Below are 15,157 nucleotides of genomic sequence, written 5' to 3'. Positions count from 1 at the left end.
TCCAGTCTGGCTTGTTCCTCTTCACAAACTGTTCCCGTGAGTTGTGATGTTGCCAAACTTTTCATAAAATCCATGCAGTGCTTTCTTCTAAAACCTTAAGAGCAGCTCTGCAAAGTGCAATTACACACACTTGAAGGAGGAATTTGAACATGATGTAAGCGGTTCTGGGAGGCTCAGATGGTAGAGCAAGCACAACCACTAGGCCTCGACGCGGTTGTGCAGGGTTTGATTCCTGCCTGCCTCCTGTTTAACAATGGCCACTTGTGCCAAAAATGAAAAATAAATAAAAATACATAACTCAAATAGAGAGTGAAAAAATATGGAAAGCACATTGTGCTTGCAATCCAAGCACAATGAGCAGTTGCCTTCTGTGACGTCACCCGAGGCAGATTCACGGCGAAGCTTGTTTTATAGGTTGACGTTAATTTGATTGATACAGTTTACAACAAAATAGCAGGAAAATATGTTGATTTGTTATAAAAAATTTAAAGCTACATTATAGAATAACTTTAAGTATTTAAGCAATATGGAAAAATTAAAAGTCTGATTGGGTAGAAATCATATGGAGCTGAAACTGTCTCATAATTCACAAATGCCAAAGATTCACAATGTACAGGACCGATGACATCATGCACAGAAGTTAAAGACATTCAGACTTTCACTTGGACCAACAGTAGCATTAAACCATGGGGCCCCACAGTTCTGTGCATTTGTGAATTATGACAGTTCTCGCTCCATAAGGCTCGTTGGCATCAAGCGCATCTGTCATTACACACAGTAGCCACGGGGAGGCGCGGTGGTGAGGTGAGGTGATGCATTCGAGGTCTTCCCAAATTGTCTGACATTCCAGGATGTTTTCCCTCAACGTTCCCCAGCTGCGCATGCGTGATGCGGCCAGCCCGGCGCACATGTGAGCGCTGATCTCCGTCCATCCATAAGCGGACAACCTCCACGCTTTCGCTCAGGAAAGACGAGTCTGGTCTAGATCTGCGGTCTCAGCTTTTCATCCTGATCTCGAGAAGCTGCTGCACGTAAGTTAGCTTCCTGCTAACTCTCTGAGCCGTAGCTTTCAACCGGGAACTCCCAGCCTTTGGATATGTTAGTGGTGTTACTCTTCATCGTCTTGCAAGTCGCTCTTGTCCTGTTGCTAATTGCTAAACTTGTAATTACCGTGGAAACTGTGGCGCGCGTGTTGGATGCAGGCTGCAGTTTTCTGCAGAAAGCTCCTGATTTGCAACTCCCAGCTTTAGAGTCATGGCTGAGAGGAAGAACTGAACTGAAAGAGCTTTGAAATGAGGAAACCTCTTGTCGCAGAAGTTTTCCTCTAAATGCAACTACAGGAATCAAAATATCACTGAATGTAGTGGTTTTTGTGTCAGTGTTTTGTTGTTGTCTGGCTTAAGAATGAATTTGAATTGATCAGCCAAAGCAGAACAGAGGACAGTCCTAATCTGAGATCTCTCCAGATTAGGGAGGTTCAGTATCAGTGGTCTGAGCCTTTTGTCAACATTGGATCTGTAGGAACCAGAGTTCTCCTCATCACCATGTCGCCTTTAACTGTGCTGCTCAACTGGTCTTGAGCTGAGGAGACAAACTTTGCGATTTATCAGTTCCACTTCAAAGTTTATCATTCAGGAATGATTTGTGCTTATTGTTTAGATTCTGAAATTTCATAATTTTGGGGATGAAAAAAATCTGAATAAAATGGTGGATTATTCAGATGTTTAGTTTTGTACGTCCTTTATCAGCTACAGTGACTCTGAGTAATTTTTACACGAGTCACAGCAACATTTAATTTAACTTTGGGATTAATAAAGTATTTTTGAATTAAATTTGAATTGAATATGAACCCTGATTTGCCACAGCAGCTCTGTTTAAATTTTTTATCCACTGTCGGAAAACCAACAATTTGAACTCTCCCTGAAATCAAAAAGGGCCATTTCACCTCATCACCTCACCTGCCTTTAGATAATCTTAGTTCAACCAATTGAGCCTTTCAAAGAATTGACATTTGTTTTATTTTTTAGTTTGCATTTTTGCAAATAAAGTAAAATGAAAAGCGATCACTGCTTGAACTTTAAAGAATCTGTATTGAGCATAAATGTCTCGCAGATAATAAATGAACTTGAATATTGAGTTTTCAGCAATTTTGGAACATGTAGAAAATAAACATAAACTAGGTGGGGTTTTAACATTTTGTTTTTTCCAAACCTGCTTCAAAAGTTGGAATGTTTATCAGGAGCGAGCCTCGCAAACTGGATTTCTTTCTCCTCCTCAGAAAAATGGCCGTCCTGAGGTTCTACAGAAGCGAAGCTCTGACTGGACGAGCCTTGCAGAGAGCAGCGAAGCTCTTCCCTCACCTGTCCATCACCACCGAGCTGTGCTACAACGTGGAACTGACAGGTGAGATCACGCCGATCAACTCGCTCTCGAAACAGCAGCCTTCCGCCTGGTCCTAAATGCTCTTCCCGATCTCCGCTGCAGGCTGTGAGCGTCTGGATGCGGAGCAGAAGGAGGTTCTCCTCTGGTTGTTTCGTCCTCCTCTGCAGGCAGAGCCGCTGTCTGACCAACCAAGGCTCACGGAGGGAATCGGGGACAAACTAGTGGAGATCGGACCGAGGTGCTGCTCATGACTTCTGCACACCGGAGTCTGGCATTTAATTAGCTTCGGTATAAAAGTATTCAGCGTCCTTAAGGGCGGTGAAAAAAGAGATGGGGTTGCTTCACTATTCCTCTTCACAAGTCCACATAATCACTGATTCCCCACTGAATTCCCCCAATTTTTCCACCATCAGATTGCGCATCTGCAACAAAAGCTAAATTTATCTTTGGGTCTTCTCTGTACCTGGAGTGCTAATTAGCAAAGCCAGCATCATTTTATAATTGGAATCTGGTCCCCAGGACAGACATTGTGAAGCCTCACTTCCACACACACACACGGGCTCAGCAAAAAAAATGTTAGTTTAACCCCAACTCCTACCGGTCAGTTTCATGTTGTAGCGCTGCTCATTGTTTTGTAGCGAGGGACTTGGTGAACTGGTGAAAATGTATTCATTTATTCGTGTAACGAGGCTGGGAGGTTAACAGGCCAACATGAATATTCATTCGCTCCTTTCAATGCATATTCATCAGAATGCACTGAGGTTAGATGTGCCCGACGCTTTGAACCTCAATTTGTATTTAGTCTATTCTAATGCGGTGAGCTTTAGAGGAGTGAAATGAAAATTAGTTTTCATTTCATTGTTTAAAGTGGAAATGGACCAATCAGGTGTTTTCCTGGCCAATGTGGGTCGGCTAATTGGTCTGAACTTCACAGATTATGTTTTTTTGTAAGTGTTAACACATAAACATGTGCTGCATTTTCTCTCCTAAACATTTTAGCTTTGAATTCAATGGAAAATTCGAAGAATATTAACATCAAGATTATCCGTGGTTTATCTTTTATTTATTATTCCTTTATTATGTATTGGTTTTGTCTGGGTGGTTTTAGGCTGAACTTCTCTACCGCCTGGTCAACAAACGCCGTGTCCATCTGCCAGAGCGCCGGCCTCTCCAACGTCACGCGAGTGGAGCAGTCCCGCAGGTTTCTGATCAAGGTCACCGACGATGACCTGGCAAGGTCACCGTTCGATTTTGTTCCTATTTATTTCTCTGAAGTGACCCGTCCGTGTGCTCGTCAGGCCGAGAACGGGCGGAGTGCGGGCGAGCTCAGCGCAGACATACAGGAGCTGATCGGGTGTCTCCATGACAGCATGACAGAGTGCGTCTATCAACATCCCATCACCTCCTTCGCCGTGGAAACCACGCCGCAGCCGGTGTTTGAGGTGGACATCCTGGGGAAGGGCCGCGCCGCCTTGGAGACAGCCAACCGCGAGCTGGGTGAGGCGTTTTGGAAACGCTGCTCTGCTTTTACCTCTACACACACACACACCCCCCCACACACACACACACACACACACACACACACACACACACACACACACACACACCGAGTCTCTGGTGTTTATAACCTGCTGTGATCTCTCTCTCTTTCGTCTCTTTCTTCAAGCCCTCTTTCCAGTCTTGCAGATGTCTGTAAGTACTCTGTGTGCTGACGGAGGCCATAACGTCACATGATGCATGACTTTCCCAGTTAGCTTAAGTCACAAGACGATGGAGCCGCTGCTCATTATCTGGCGTGTGCACGTGTCTTGCTTCTGTGCGTCTCGCTAACGTTGCGAAACCAGCAGACATCCAACAGGCCGAACATGCTTGATGTGCTGTGACTCGGGAGCAAAGCTGAAGATTTGGTGGTGAAACTAAAATGTTCTGCGTGAAGGCATTCGCTTCTCTTAAACGATGAAACATTTTGTCACAATCCAGTCATGAACTTTGTGTAATTTAGTGAGGTTTGAAGTGATAGGCCGCCACTGAGGAGGGCAGTATGATGCCATCTTCACTTTGCACAGGAAGATGTTTTTGCTATTAATTATAAAAGCTCTATTATATTCAGTCACATTCAGGGGATTAAAAGGCATAAATCTTGCCAAACCCATTGAGTAATTTTTTTTTTACTGTTTGCTGTGGAGGAAAACATAGTTTATATTGCTGGGATCATTTGATCAAATTACCAGTCATCAGAGCCAGACTGTGTTGGGTTTCTCCTCCCTTGAAGCAGTGTCTGTGTGTGTCTGTGTGTGTCTGTGTGTCTGTGTGTCTTTGTGTGTCTGTGTGGGTCTGTGTGTGTCTTTGTGTGTCTGTGTGTCTGTGTGTGTCTGTGTGTGTCTTTGTGTCTGTGTGTGTCTGTGTGTGTCGGTGTGTGTCGTGTGTGTGTTCTGTGTGGGTATGTGTGTGTCGGTGTGTGTGTCTGTGTGTGTCTGTGTGTGTCTGTGTGTTCTGTGTGTGTCGGTGTGTGTTGTGTGTGCTGCCTGAATCGGTTCATGCTGCCTGTTTTTGCTTCAGTGTTGACGCTGCTGTGTGTGTGTGTGTGTGTGTGTGTGTGCTGCAGGTCTGGCCTTCGACTCCTGGGACCTGGACTACTACACCTCCATGTTCCAGAGGATCAACAGGAATCCCACCAGCGTGGAGTGTTTTGACCTGGCTCAGTCCAACAGGTGGGGCGGAGGATCCCCCCTCCGCGAGCATCTTCCTTGTTTTTGTTTTTCACCACGTGTGTCCCTCTGCGTCCCAGCGAACACAGCCGCCACTGGTTCTTCCGCGGGCGCATGGTGATCGACGGGCAGGAGCAGCAGGCGACCCTCTTCAGCCTCATCATGGACACCCAGCGGCACAGCAACCAGAACAACGTAATCAAGTTCTGCGACAACAGCAGGTGGCGTTGGGAGACGCTGGTGGGCTTGTGGTCGTGGCCCCGCCCGCTCCGTGAAACGTTTCATTTCTGTGTTCAGTGGCATCAGAGGCGGGGAGCTGCGGTGCATTTACCCAGCAGACCCCTCGGAAGCGAGCCCGTACGAGACACGGCGCTCGGTGCGACACGTTATCTTCACCGCCGAGACGCACAACTTCCCAACCGGTCGGCGCTCACTTCCCCAGTCCGGTCACAGGTCCCGGCGTGGCTCTTATCCAAAATAATGATGCTTAGTGAACTCTGAACCTTGCAGGTGTTGCGCCGTTCAGCGGCGCCACAACGGGGACCGGAGGTCGCATCAGAGATGTCCAGAGCGCCGGACGAGGGGGGCACGTCGTCGCTGGGACTGCGGGATATTGCTTCGGAAACCTGCACATCCCAGGTAGCTGACCTCACCCTGGGAATCAGCTGCTCTAATGGTAGCAGGAAATAAACTTTTCTTTATCGCAAACTTTATTTTTTGAGCATTTTAAAATCCTTAAAGGAAAGAAATAAAGTACAGATGGATCTCGATATATTAGAATATCATCAAAACGTTTACTACAGTAATTAAGTGAACCATTTATAGATTCCTTTGGAATCTATAAATAATAATCTATAATATAATAATCGTACATTACAAAATAATGTATGATTATTTTGTAATTAATATGGAAAATTATATCTTATTCTTAATTTAAAAAATCACCATAAGACAAAGGATGTTTATTGTAATGTAATGCCCTGGACAATCATGAGGAAGATTGTTGACTTGTTGCTTGATCCGCAGATAGTTATTGACATTCTGCACAAGGAGGATCAGTCACAAAAAGTTACCTCTGACAGATAAACTAAGAGGAAGTTGAGTGAAAGGAAAAAATGTGGTACTGAGCGATGCACAAGGCGTGGACTCCCAACACCAAGAGCCGCTGTGTACGGTCATACTTTTAGATAGTGGAAGCAGTCAGTTTTTTTTTTTTTTTTTTTTTTTTGAGAAATTTAATTTTGTATTTTCATTAGCTGGAAACTATAAGCATTAGTATTCTCAGAAGCAGTCAAATTATAATATCCGATGTGCAATAAATGAATATAAGTTAAACTTTTCCACTTGAATTGCTGAAATAAGCGAATATTTAGGTTTTTATCTTATTTACCTGAGATTCACCTATAATTCCCGAACAAAGGCCAATGAGACTGAAGTTAGTCAATAAGGTCTGTAAATCATTTCGAAAGCATAGAGTTTAAACCAGACGTTTACACTCACAACTTTATTTTTTCCTCACTATCTGAAGTTAAATTAGACCGGACTGCTCTTGTTTTAGTTTAGTTAGAATTACCAAAATAATTTATCTTTCCTAAATGTCAGAATAATGGCCTTGCAGGTTGACAAACCTAAGTCAGGGTGAAATATTCATCCTGTAGAGGAAAAGTTTTCCAATCAGCCTTTCTAAATTAGACATATGTTAGTGATATCATCATTATAATATTGCTGTGTACAATACTCATATCGCAAAGGATTGTTTGGAGTGCAATAATTGTTGGCTAATGCATGTTATGAAGTTGAATTTTTTTTATGCTAATGTAATATTTAGCCAGGTGGACAGAGTCTCGCAGCAGCAGATTTTCACACTGCATACTAATGATGACCAAAATGCTGAAATAAAGTCATAGAAGTGCACATGAGGAGCAGAGAAAAGAAGAAAATATTGCCTAAATGGACTGAACATATTCGTTCAGTTTCTTTTCTAATTTTCCATTTTTTCAACCAAATTCTGTACGTTTTGTGTTGTCTGATGGTGTGCGAGATTTGCTGGCGTTCGCACCGGCAAGAGTGTTTTATAGGGCATAAATAGGAACAATAGTAAATTATAGTAATTTAGGAAAACTAGTCTTAAAATAATTCATAAAATCATTTCAGTTTCATTACTTTACTCTCTGTCCTTGCCTGCAGGGTACAGTCTGCCTTGGGAGCACGAAGGTGAGGGTTGGGAGTATCCATCCAGCTTTGCGCCTCCGCTGCAGGTCGCCATCGAAGCCAGCGATGGAGCTTCAGACTACGGCAACAAGTTTGGAGAACCTGTCCTCTCAGGTGAGAGAAGACAGGTTGTTCTTTAAGTTCGAGTTAATTCACACAACTCAGGTTATAAACGACGTAAAACTAGCATATTTAGTATAACCACCTTTGTTAAAAATCGCATTTACTCTTTTAAGGTTCTACTTATCAGAGTAAAAGTAACTCCAATCAATTAACTAATAACGTTCGCTTAGACTTTCTTACGTTGTAGTTTGGCCTCCGTCCAGCAGAGGGCACTATTATTTATTTTTGATTCCACATGTATTGAAAAATTTGTTATGAAAGATGGCTGACTCTCTTGGTTTTTTTCTTTTAAACAGCTGCTTATCAATTGTTAGTCTATCAATAAGATCCGTCAACTTTAGATTAATTTACTAATCGATATCTTTGACTGTTTTCTGCAATAATATTTAATGTTTGTACTGAGGATGTTGGGGCTTGCCATACAAACATTTCAGGAGAGACTTGATGAACTTATATTTCAGTGGCATGTTTGGTTATGTTAAACTCTTCTTCTTCTAGGTTTTGCCCGTTCCTTTGGGATGCAGTTGGCTAACGGAGAGCGGCGGGAATGGATCAAGCCCATCATGTTCAGCGGTGGTCTTGGATCGATCGAGGACGCCTACGTGAAGAAAGAAGAGGCAGAAGCCGGTAACGTTGGACTGTCTGCGTGAACTCGAGCAATCAATTCTGCAGCTATATTTACATGCACATCGATCGGTGAGTCATTCCGTCTCCTCTGTTTGCAATCAGGGATGGAGGTGGTGAAGATCGGCGGGCCGGTGTATCGGATCGGGGTGGGAGGAGGAGCGGCTTCTTCTGTTCAAGTGTGAACCCCGGAAATGGCTGGCAGCGTGCTTACGGGACGCTAATGATTTTTGCAACAAGAAAACTATATTCTTTCTGCAGGTGCAAGGAGACAACTGCAGCGAGAGGGACCTGGGAGCGGTCCAGAGGGGAGATGCTGAGATGGAACAGAAGATGAACCGCGCTCTCAGGGCATGCCTGGAAAGAAGCAACGGCAACCCCATCTGCAGCATCCACGATCAGGGTGCAGGAGGAAATGGTTCGAGCTTCGTGGAGTTTGACGGCATTTCAAACGTAGAAATGAGAGGCCGAGCGCTGACGCATGTTCTCGTCTTAAGGTAATGTCCTGAAGGAGCTCAGCGAGCCAGCGGGGGCTGTGATCTACTGCAGTAAATTCCAGGTAATTGACACAAACGTCTCAGCCTTTGCTCTGGTTTGCACATGAATGCAGTTATTTTGCTCCTTGAAATTGGCCGGCCTCTGGCTTTCAGGTCCGTCCGGTCAGAAACTCACAAGGTGAGTCGGTGTATATGGCCTGCAGGAAAGATCAAGACTTTGAGCAGATAACAGGAAGGCTCAGTGGAATACAATTTGCTTAGTTTCATTCAACTGAGTTCAACATCTCTGTCCTGAAACATTCTTATTTTAAAGAGCCTTTAAGAAATGTCAGAGTTAAAGAAAATATCGACATTCTCAAGGAATACACACAATATTTAGTAAGACTAGCTGTGCTAATTGCTATTGTAAGGTGCTAAAGACACTGAAAACTGCTGGGCCTCTGCTACTAATGTGTAAGCACTATAAAGGATTGATAATGACAGAAAGATCAGAAAATTTAAAAAAAAAAATCTTTCTAAATTATATTTCTTAAATCTGAATAAGAAATATCAAAACTATGGAGAGTGAATAGTGTCAAATTATAAATAATTAATGAATAAATTAACAAAATGTGTAATTAAAAAAAACTTATTTTTATGAGCCTCAGTTAAATGTAATGATTTTTGTTGTAAAAAATGAAATTATTTCATGTTATTTATTTATTGTAATCTGGCACTGTTAATTCTCAACACAAAACCACATTACAAAAATCTATCACTAAAATACAGAATCACAAAATGGTTATCCTTTGCAACTTTTCTCTTTAAGTGTAATTAGTTTTATCTTGGTTTAAACGCATCAGTCCCTCTATTTTTCTGTGTGTGTGTGTGTGTGTGTGTGTGTGTGTGTGTGTGTGTGTGTGTGTGTGTGTGTGTGTGTGTGTGTGTGTGTGTGTGTGCAGAAAGGCGACCCCACGCTGAGTGTTTTGGAGCTGTGGGGGGCCGAGTATCAGGAGAGCAACGCTCTGCTGCTGCGCCCGTCAGACAAGTCGTACTTGGAGAGAGTTTGTCAGCGGGAAAAGTGTCCTGTTGACTTTGTGGGACTCATCACAGGAGACGGAAAGGCACGCCTCACAAACTTTTGTTTTCTGCGGCGTTATTGTACCGGGATGTCACCAGGTTGTTTATCTTAATGTGTGTTTATTTTGATATTTTGTTTTTTTCCACACAGATCGTTCTGGTGAATGACGAGGGAAGCGACGGCGATCGGGCAGACGGGATCCGCCATCCTGTTGACCTGCAGCTGGAGTGGGTTCTGGGCAAAATGCCGCAGAAAGAGTTTCGGATGGAGCGCCTGGCCCCCACCCTCCTGCCCCTGAGCCTTCCTGTTGAGCTGACGGTCAGAGACGCTCTGCAGCGGGTTTTACGTTTGCCTGCTGTGGCGTCTAAACGCTACCTGACCAATAAGGTGGTGTCTTTTGCCAAAATAGTTCAGTTTTTTGAATTATTGTTCCTGCATTTTGTGACTCTTATCCCCACTTTGCTACCTCCCTCCTATAGGTGGATCGCTCTGTGACTGGCCTGGTTGCCCAGCAACAGTGCGTCGGCCCCCTTCACACCCCTCTGGCTGACGTGGCGGTCGTGGCTCTGTCGCCGTTCGGCCTGCAGGGGGCGGCCACGGCCATCGGGGAGCAACCGGTCAAAGGCCTGGTTTGTCCAGCAGCAGGGGCCCGGATGGCTGTCGGAGAGGCTCTGACCAACCTGCTGTTTGCCAGAGTCACGGCTCTGAAGGTGAGATCACCAAAATACTAACATGTTGTCAAGCTGAAAGAAATCGCAAACCCCTTTGAGTCCCAACCGATACGACGACTTTGTTGGTCACTTCCTGCTCTGTTTCTGAGATATTCCAAGTTTCCGTGTCACATTTCAGGATGTGAAGTGCAGCGGGAACTGGATGTGGGCCGCCAAGCTGCCCGGTGAGGGGGCGTGTCTGTGGGAGGCCTGCAAGGCTATGTGTGAGGTCATGGGTCAGCTGGGAGTGGCCATCGATGGGGGCAAGGATTCTCTGAGCATGGCGGCCAGAGTGGGGACAGAGACGGTCAAAGCGCCAGGTACTCTCACTTCACTCCTTCAGTGCAGGAAGATCCACAAATGGTTTATGGAAGCACATTTGAGCATCAATCATCCTTTACGTTCTTCATCATTATTTATGCACCACAGAATTCACAAAGAATTTTTTTTTACAGATTTTACAAGGACAGCATTGCAAGAAGAAGAAAAAGATTGAACCTAAAGCTTTGCACACAAATAAAGTCTCTGTAGCAGTCTGGTTTTTGACCTCTTATTTTTCAAAAGTAAATATTAATCTAAAATTAGTATTACATCGGCCGACTCCCTTAGAAATCCTCGGCTCATTCGCTGCTGTCTGAAAGGTTTTCTGTTTCAGATGCTAAAAGTCTGATTTTTCTTTGTATCGACCGTCTTTTTGTACATGTTCTCCAGTTTTTTATTTTCTCTCTGAGTCATCCATAGCTATAAACCTTGGGCAGTCTGTTCTGGTTTTAAGCAATCAAACCTTCTATCCTTTAAAGTAAATTAAATATACCCTGAAATCAATATGTCACTTGACATTATGTGCTGCTGAACAATATTTTGCTCCATCATGAGCTAATAGCACTTCATCTGCTCACCCTCATAAAATGCGTCCCATAAAAACAGCCAGGAAATGCCTGTACAATCCTGTCTCTACTGTATGCATGTTTCATCCTGTTTTCATCTGTGTACTCATAATGTATGAGTTTCTGAATTTAACAGGATTTAATCTGTTCCAGGAGCTCTGGTTATTTCTGCATATGCCGTTTGCCCTGACATCACCGCCACAGTGACGCCGGATCTCGAGGATCCGGATGGAAAAGGTGCGATATGCCGACAGAAAGAAAGGACGAATCTGTCACTCTGACTGGTTGAAAGCAGGATTTTGACCTGAATTAATCCGCACTTTCCATACCATCACAGTGTTTTTTGTTTTGTTTTGTTTTGTTTACCCCTCCAGGCGTGTTGTTGTGGGTCCCAGTCAGTTCAGGCCACCATCGTCTCGGCGGCTCTGCCCTGGCTCAGTGCTACAGCCAGCTGGGGGACGTTTGTCCAGACCTGGACCGGCCTGAGTTCCTGAGCGCCTGCTTCACCACCACCCAGAAGCTCATAGAGGGTCAGTCTGCCAACACATTCAAACTTTCAATACCCAGATGAGCACATGCAAGTGTTTGCTTTGGTTAAGTCTGCCTCAGGTTCACTTTTTCCTCCAACTCTTCCTTCATTAGCTATCGTCGTACCATGACCAAACTGCCCCCTGCTGGTTTGGCTGTTTATTTCAGCACATAAAAAGCTACCACTGATTTCCATCAGTGATTTTCAGAAGCCAAAGTGTCAGTTCAGTTTTATTATTACAAAGCTGAAATTTATTTTCTCTTTGCTCAGATCGTCTGCTCAGCGCAGGACATGACATCAGCGACGGCGGCCTCATTTCCTGCCTGCTGGAGATGGCTTTTGCCGGGAACCGTGGGTTTGACGTTGAGCTCTCTTCAGATGGATCCGGAGGTGAATGAATGGATTTGTTCTGCTTCTCTGTCATAAAACATTCGGCCTCTTCAGGTTCTTATGCTGCTGAGACTTTTTCAGACATTCATCTGCTCATGATTTTACCACAGGATCCATAGAAACGAATCAATAAGCGTCTAAAATGTTTGGAGGCAAAGTGTTGCTCCTTCTGCTCTGCTGTTGAGCTGAAATCCAGAATTTCTTTATGGATTCAAATCAGAACAACAATGCATCCATCAAAACAGTGAGAAATATTTTCATTTTTACACAGGTATTTGGGGTTTTAGTCTTAAAAACTTGAATTAAATGCCACCAACTTCCTCACAGATACTATTGTAAGAAAATCAGATCAGATTTTTATTATAATATTTCTACTTAGACTTAAACTACTTAAGCAGCTTTTGCATTAAATTGTATCCATTCAGTTATTTTTTTTCTGAATGGAAAAATAACTTTTTATATTGAAAAGTATTTAAAATTAAGACCTTAAAATGCATAAAATTCTCTTTAAAAAAAAAAATGTTTGCCTTAAATGCATTAACTACTGGCCCTAAAGTTTGATGAAACCTGCAGAGATCCTGTGTCGGGATTTCTGCTCCAGCCTGCTCAGTGTTCACTCTCCTTCCTCTTCTTCATTCCGTAAAACTGTGTTGCTCCCTGTTTTCTCTGCAGTGATGGAGCTGCTGTTCAGCGAGGAGCTGGGTTTGGTTCTGGAGGTTTCTCAGACTGATCTAGAAGCCGTTTGTCAGAGATACAGGGATGGAGGCCTGCGGTGCCACCGCATCGGCAGAACCTGCGGCTTCGGACCAGATGCTACGGTGAGACACCCGCGGACCGTGCCGAGACCCTCTTCTTCTCACGCTGACTGATTCTCTTCCCCCCGTCGGCTCCCAGGTCAGGGTCCGGGTGGACGGACAGGAGGTTCTGTCCGAGTCAGTGCCCGACCTCAGGGCCGTTTGGGAGGCAACAAGCTTCCAACTGGAGCGCCTCCAAGCCGATGAGCAATGCGTGAAGCAGGAGGAGGAAGGGCTTTCCAAGAGGACACAACCTTACTTTAAGCTGACCTTTGACCCCTCTGAAATTCCCAGCATGCGACAGCTCGGTAAGATTAATATTATATTATATATAAGATTATATTGGTATTATAAAATATTCTCTTGCAAAATATTTGCATGTGTCTAACTTTTGATATTGTGTCATGTTGCAATTATAAATTTTCTTGGATAGACTAACAAAATAAAGTGCTTAATGGGGGTATGGAAGAAAAAACATATTGCAAAAACACAAAGACTTACCAAGTATTATTAATACAAATAAAAATCAATTGATTTATTATTCTATATCCTTCAAAACTACATTAAAGTTAGTGCTCCTAACTTTAGAAAATATTGAAAAGTTGAAGGGGTAAAAGGATGTTTGTAAGTTTTTACATTTTATGGTAAAGTAATCCTGACGTTAAGTTTACTGAGTCAGTAATTTCTGCTTTTCTTCCTTCAGCTGCAGGTTTGCCACGCGTCGCTGTGATCAGAGAGGAGGGCAGCAATGGAGACAGAGAGATGTCCGTGTCTCTGTTCATGGCGGGCTTTGAGGTCAATAACAAACGCCTCTCAATCAGAGCGTCATGCGGGTTCCCTTCCTGGCTTAAATGTAACCCTGGCTGTGCAGGTTTGGGACGTCACCATGCAGGACCTCTGCTCCGGATCCTTAACCCTCAAAGCTTTCAAGGCGGTCGTGTTCGTCGGAGGATTCAGCTACGCAGACGTCCTGGGATCGGCTAAAGGTGAACCATGAAGCATCGCTTCATGACAGGATGCCTTCAGGTGCAGGGCTCCTCCTAGTCACAGTTTCTTTCTTTTCTTCAGGTTGGGCTGCTACTGTGGCCTACAACCCCAAGGCTAAAGCTGAATTTGAGCGTTTCCAGCGCAGGGAAGACACCTTGAGTCTGGGAGTGTGCAATGGCTGCCAGCTGCTCGCCCTGCTGGGCTGGGTGGGAGAGGGACAGGAAGGAGCAGGTGAGATCAGATGCATAACATTCATTAACAAAGAATATTCAGACTGTCTTGGATCCAAATGTAGGAGCTCAGAAATGTCTTATTCAGTGACAGAAAAAGAATCCAACTATTTTAGGGCTAAAACTAACAATTGTTTCACCCCTTAGGGTTTTGAGAAAATAGACGTTTATCAGTTAAATGTTAGTCGATCGATAAGATCAACCATCTTTCGATTAACTCATTATAAGCATTATATGCGTGCCGATTAGGCTGCTTAGAAATCTTATTACTTCTTCTTTATCAAAATGTACTTGTTTTGGTTAGACTCTGAAGTGGTGCTGACCCACAACCGGTCCAGGCGGTTCGAGTCGCGTTTTGTCAGCGTTGGGATCCAGAAGTCGCCGTCCATCTGGCTGAGAGGCATGGAGGGCTCCGCATTGGGAGTCTGGGTCGCTCACGGAGAAGGTAAAACTCTGAACCGCATCGGATCCTTTGGGTTCGTACAGCAGTTAGTGAAAATAACTAACTGCTGTACGGGTTTTGCATATTTTGCATATTTACTTCCTGAGCAGCTCTGCTCTCAGTCGTAGGTTAAGTTCATTTGCCTGAGTCGCTTCAGAGTCAGCAGCCATGTTTGACGTTTGTCCGCTCCATCCTGCAGGTCTAATGCGATTCCGCAGCCCGCGGGCCCAAGACCTGATCACCTCTTCCGGTCTCGCCCCTGTCCGTTACCTTGACGACCAGGGCTCCCCCACAGAGGAGTACCCTCTGAACCCTAACGGCTCCCCTCAGGGCATTGCAGGCCTGTGCTCCAAGGACGGAAGGCACCTGGCCATGATGCCCCACCCGGAGCGCTGCACCCTCGGCTGGCAGTGGCCCTGGGCCCCTCGGGACCTCAGGCCTGACCTCTCACCCTCACCCTGGCTGCGCATGTTCAGGAATGCAGCCGCCTGGTGCAGCAACTCAGATTAATGTGATTCTATTGCTGGTCAAGTATTACTGGATTCAATTTTTCACTTCATGCTACACGTCTCTGTGTTTTTAT

General features: G+C 44.5%; 1 protein-coding gene across 2 annotated transcripts; it reads left to right on the top strand.

The window, feature by feature from the left end:
* Positions 1-889: 889 nt before the first annotated feature.
* Positions 890-15,133, top strand: pfas (phosphoribosylformylglycinamidine synthase). 2 transcript variants are annotated; one of them, XM_055057718.1, is made up of 28 exons: positions 890-1,031; positions 2,279-2,403; positions 2,485-2,620; positions 3,491-3,596; positions 3,681-3,879; positions 4,988-5,093; positions 5,171-5,311; positions 5,388-5,512; positions 5,601-5,729; positions 7,278-7,415; positions 7,923-8,051; positions 8,154-8,227; positions 8,310-8,466; positions 8,546-8,607; positions 9,487-9,648; positions 9,756-9,992; positions 10,085-10,315; positions 10,455-10,635; positions 11,356-11,439; positions 11,577-11,732; positions 12,002-12,121; positions 12,794-12,939; positions 13,016-13,223; positions 13,619-13,710; positions 13,787-13,901; positions 13,984-14,133; positions 14,437-14,577; positions 14,774-15,133. In XM_055057718.1, exons 2-28 carry the CDS (start codon positions 2,283-2,285, stop codon positions 15,082-15,084), a joined length of 3,957 nt encoding a protein of 1,318 aa, XP_054913693.1. In that variant the 5' UTR covers positions 890-1,031; positions 2,279-2,282; the 3' UTR covers positions 15,085-15,133. The 2 variants fall into 2 exon arrangements, with proteins under 2 accessions (XP_054913693.1, XP_054913702.1); XM_055057727.1 differs by lacking the exons at positions 890-1,031; positions 2,279-2,403; positions 2,485-2,620; positions 3,491-3,596; positions 3,681-3,879 and adding an exon at positions 3,918-4,074.
* The last annotated feature ends 24 nt before the right edge of the window (positions 15,134-15,157 follow it).

The sequence above is a fragment of the Poeciliopsis prolifica genome, unplaced genomic scaffold, assembly GCF_027474105.1.
Source record: "Poeciliopsis prolifica strain line A6 unplaced genomic scaffold, Auburn_PproV2 SCAFFOLD002, whole genome shotgun sequence".
Taxonomy (NCBI): domain Eukaryota; kingdom Metazoa; phylum Chordata; class Actinopteri; order Cyprinodontiformes; family Poeciliidae; genus Poeciliopsis; species Poeciliopsis prolifica.
The sequence above is the reverse complement of the archived record's forward strand: the minus strand, read 5'-3'. Positions and strand labels throughout refer to the sequence as shown.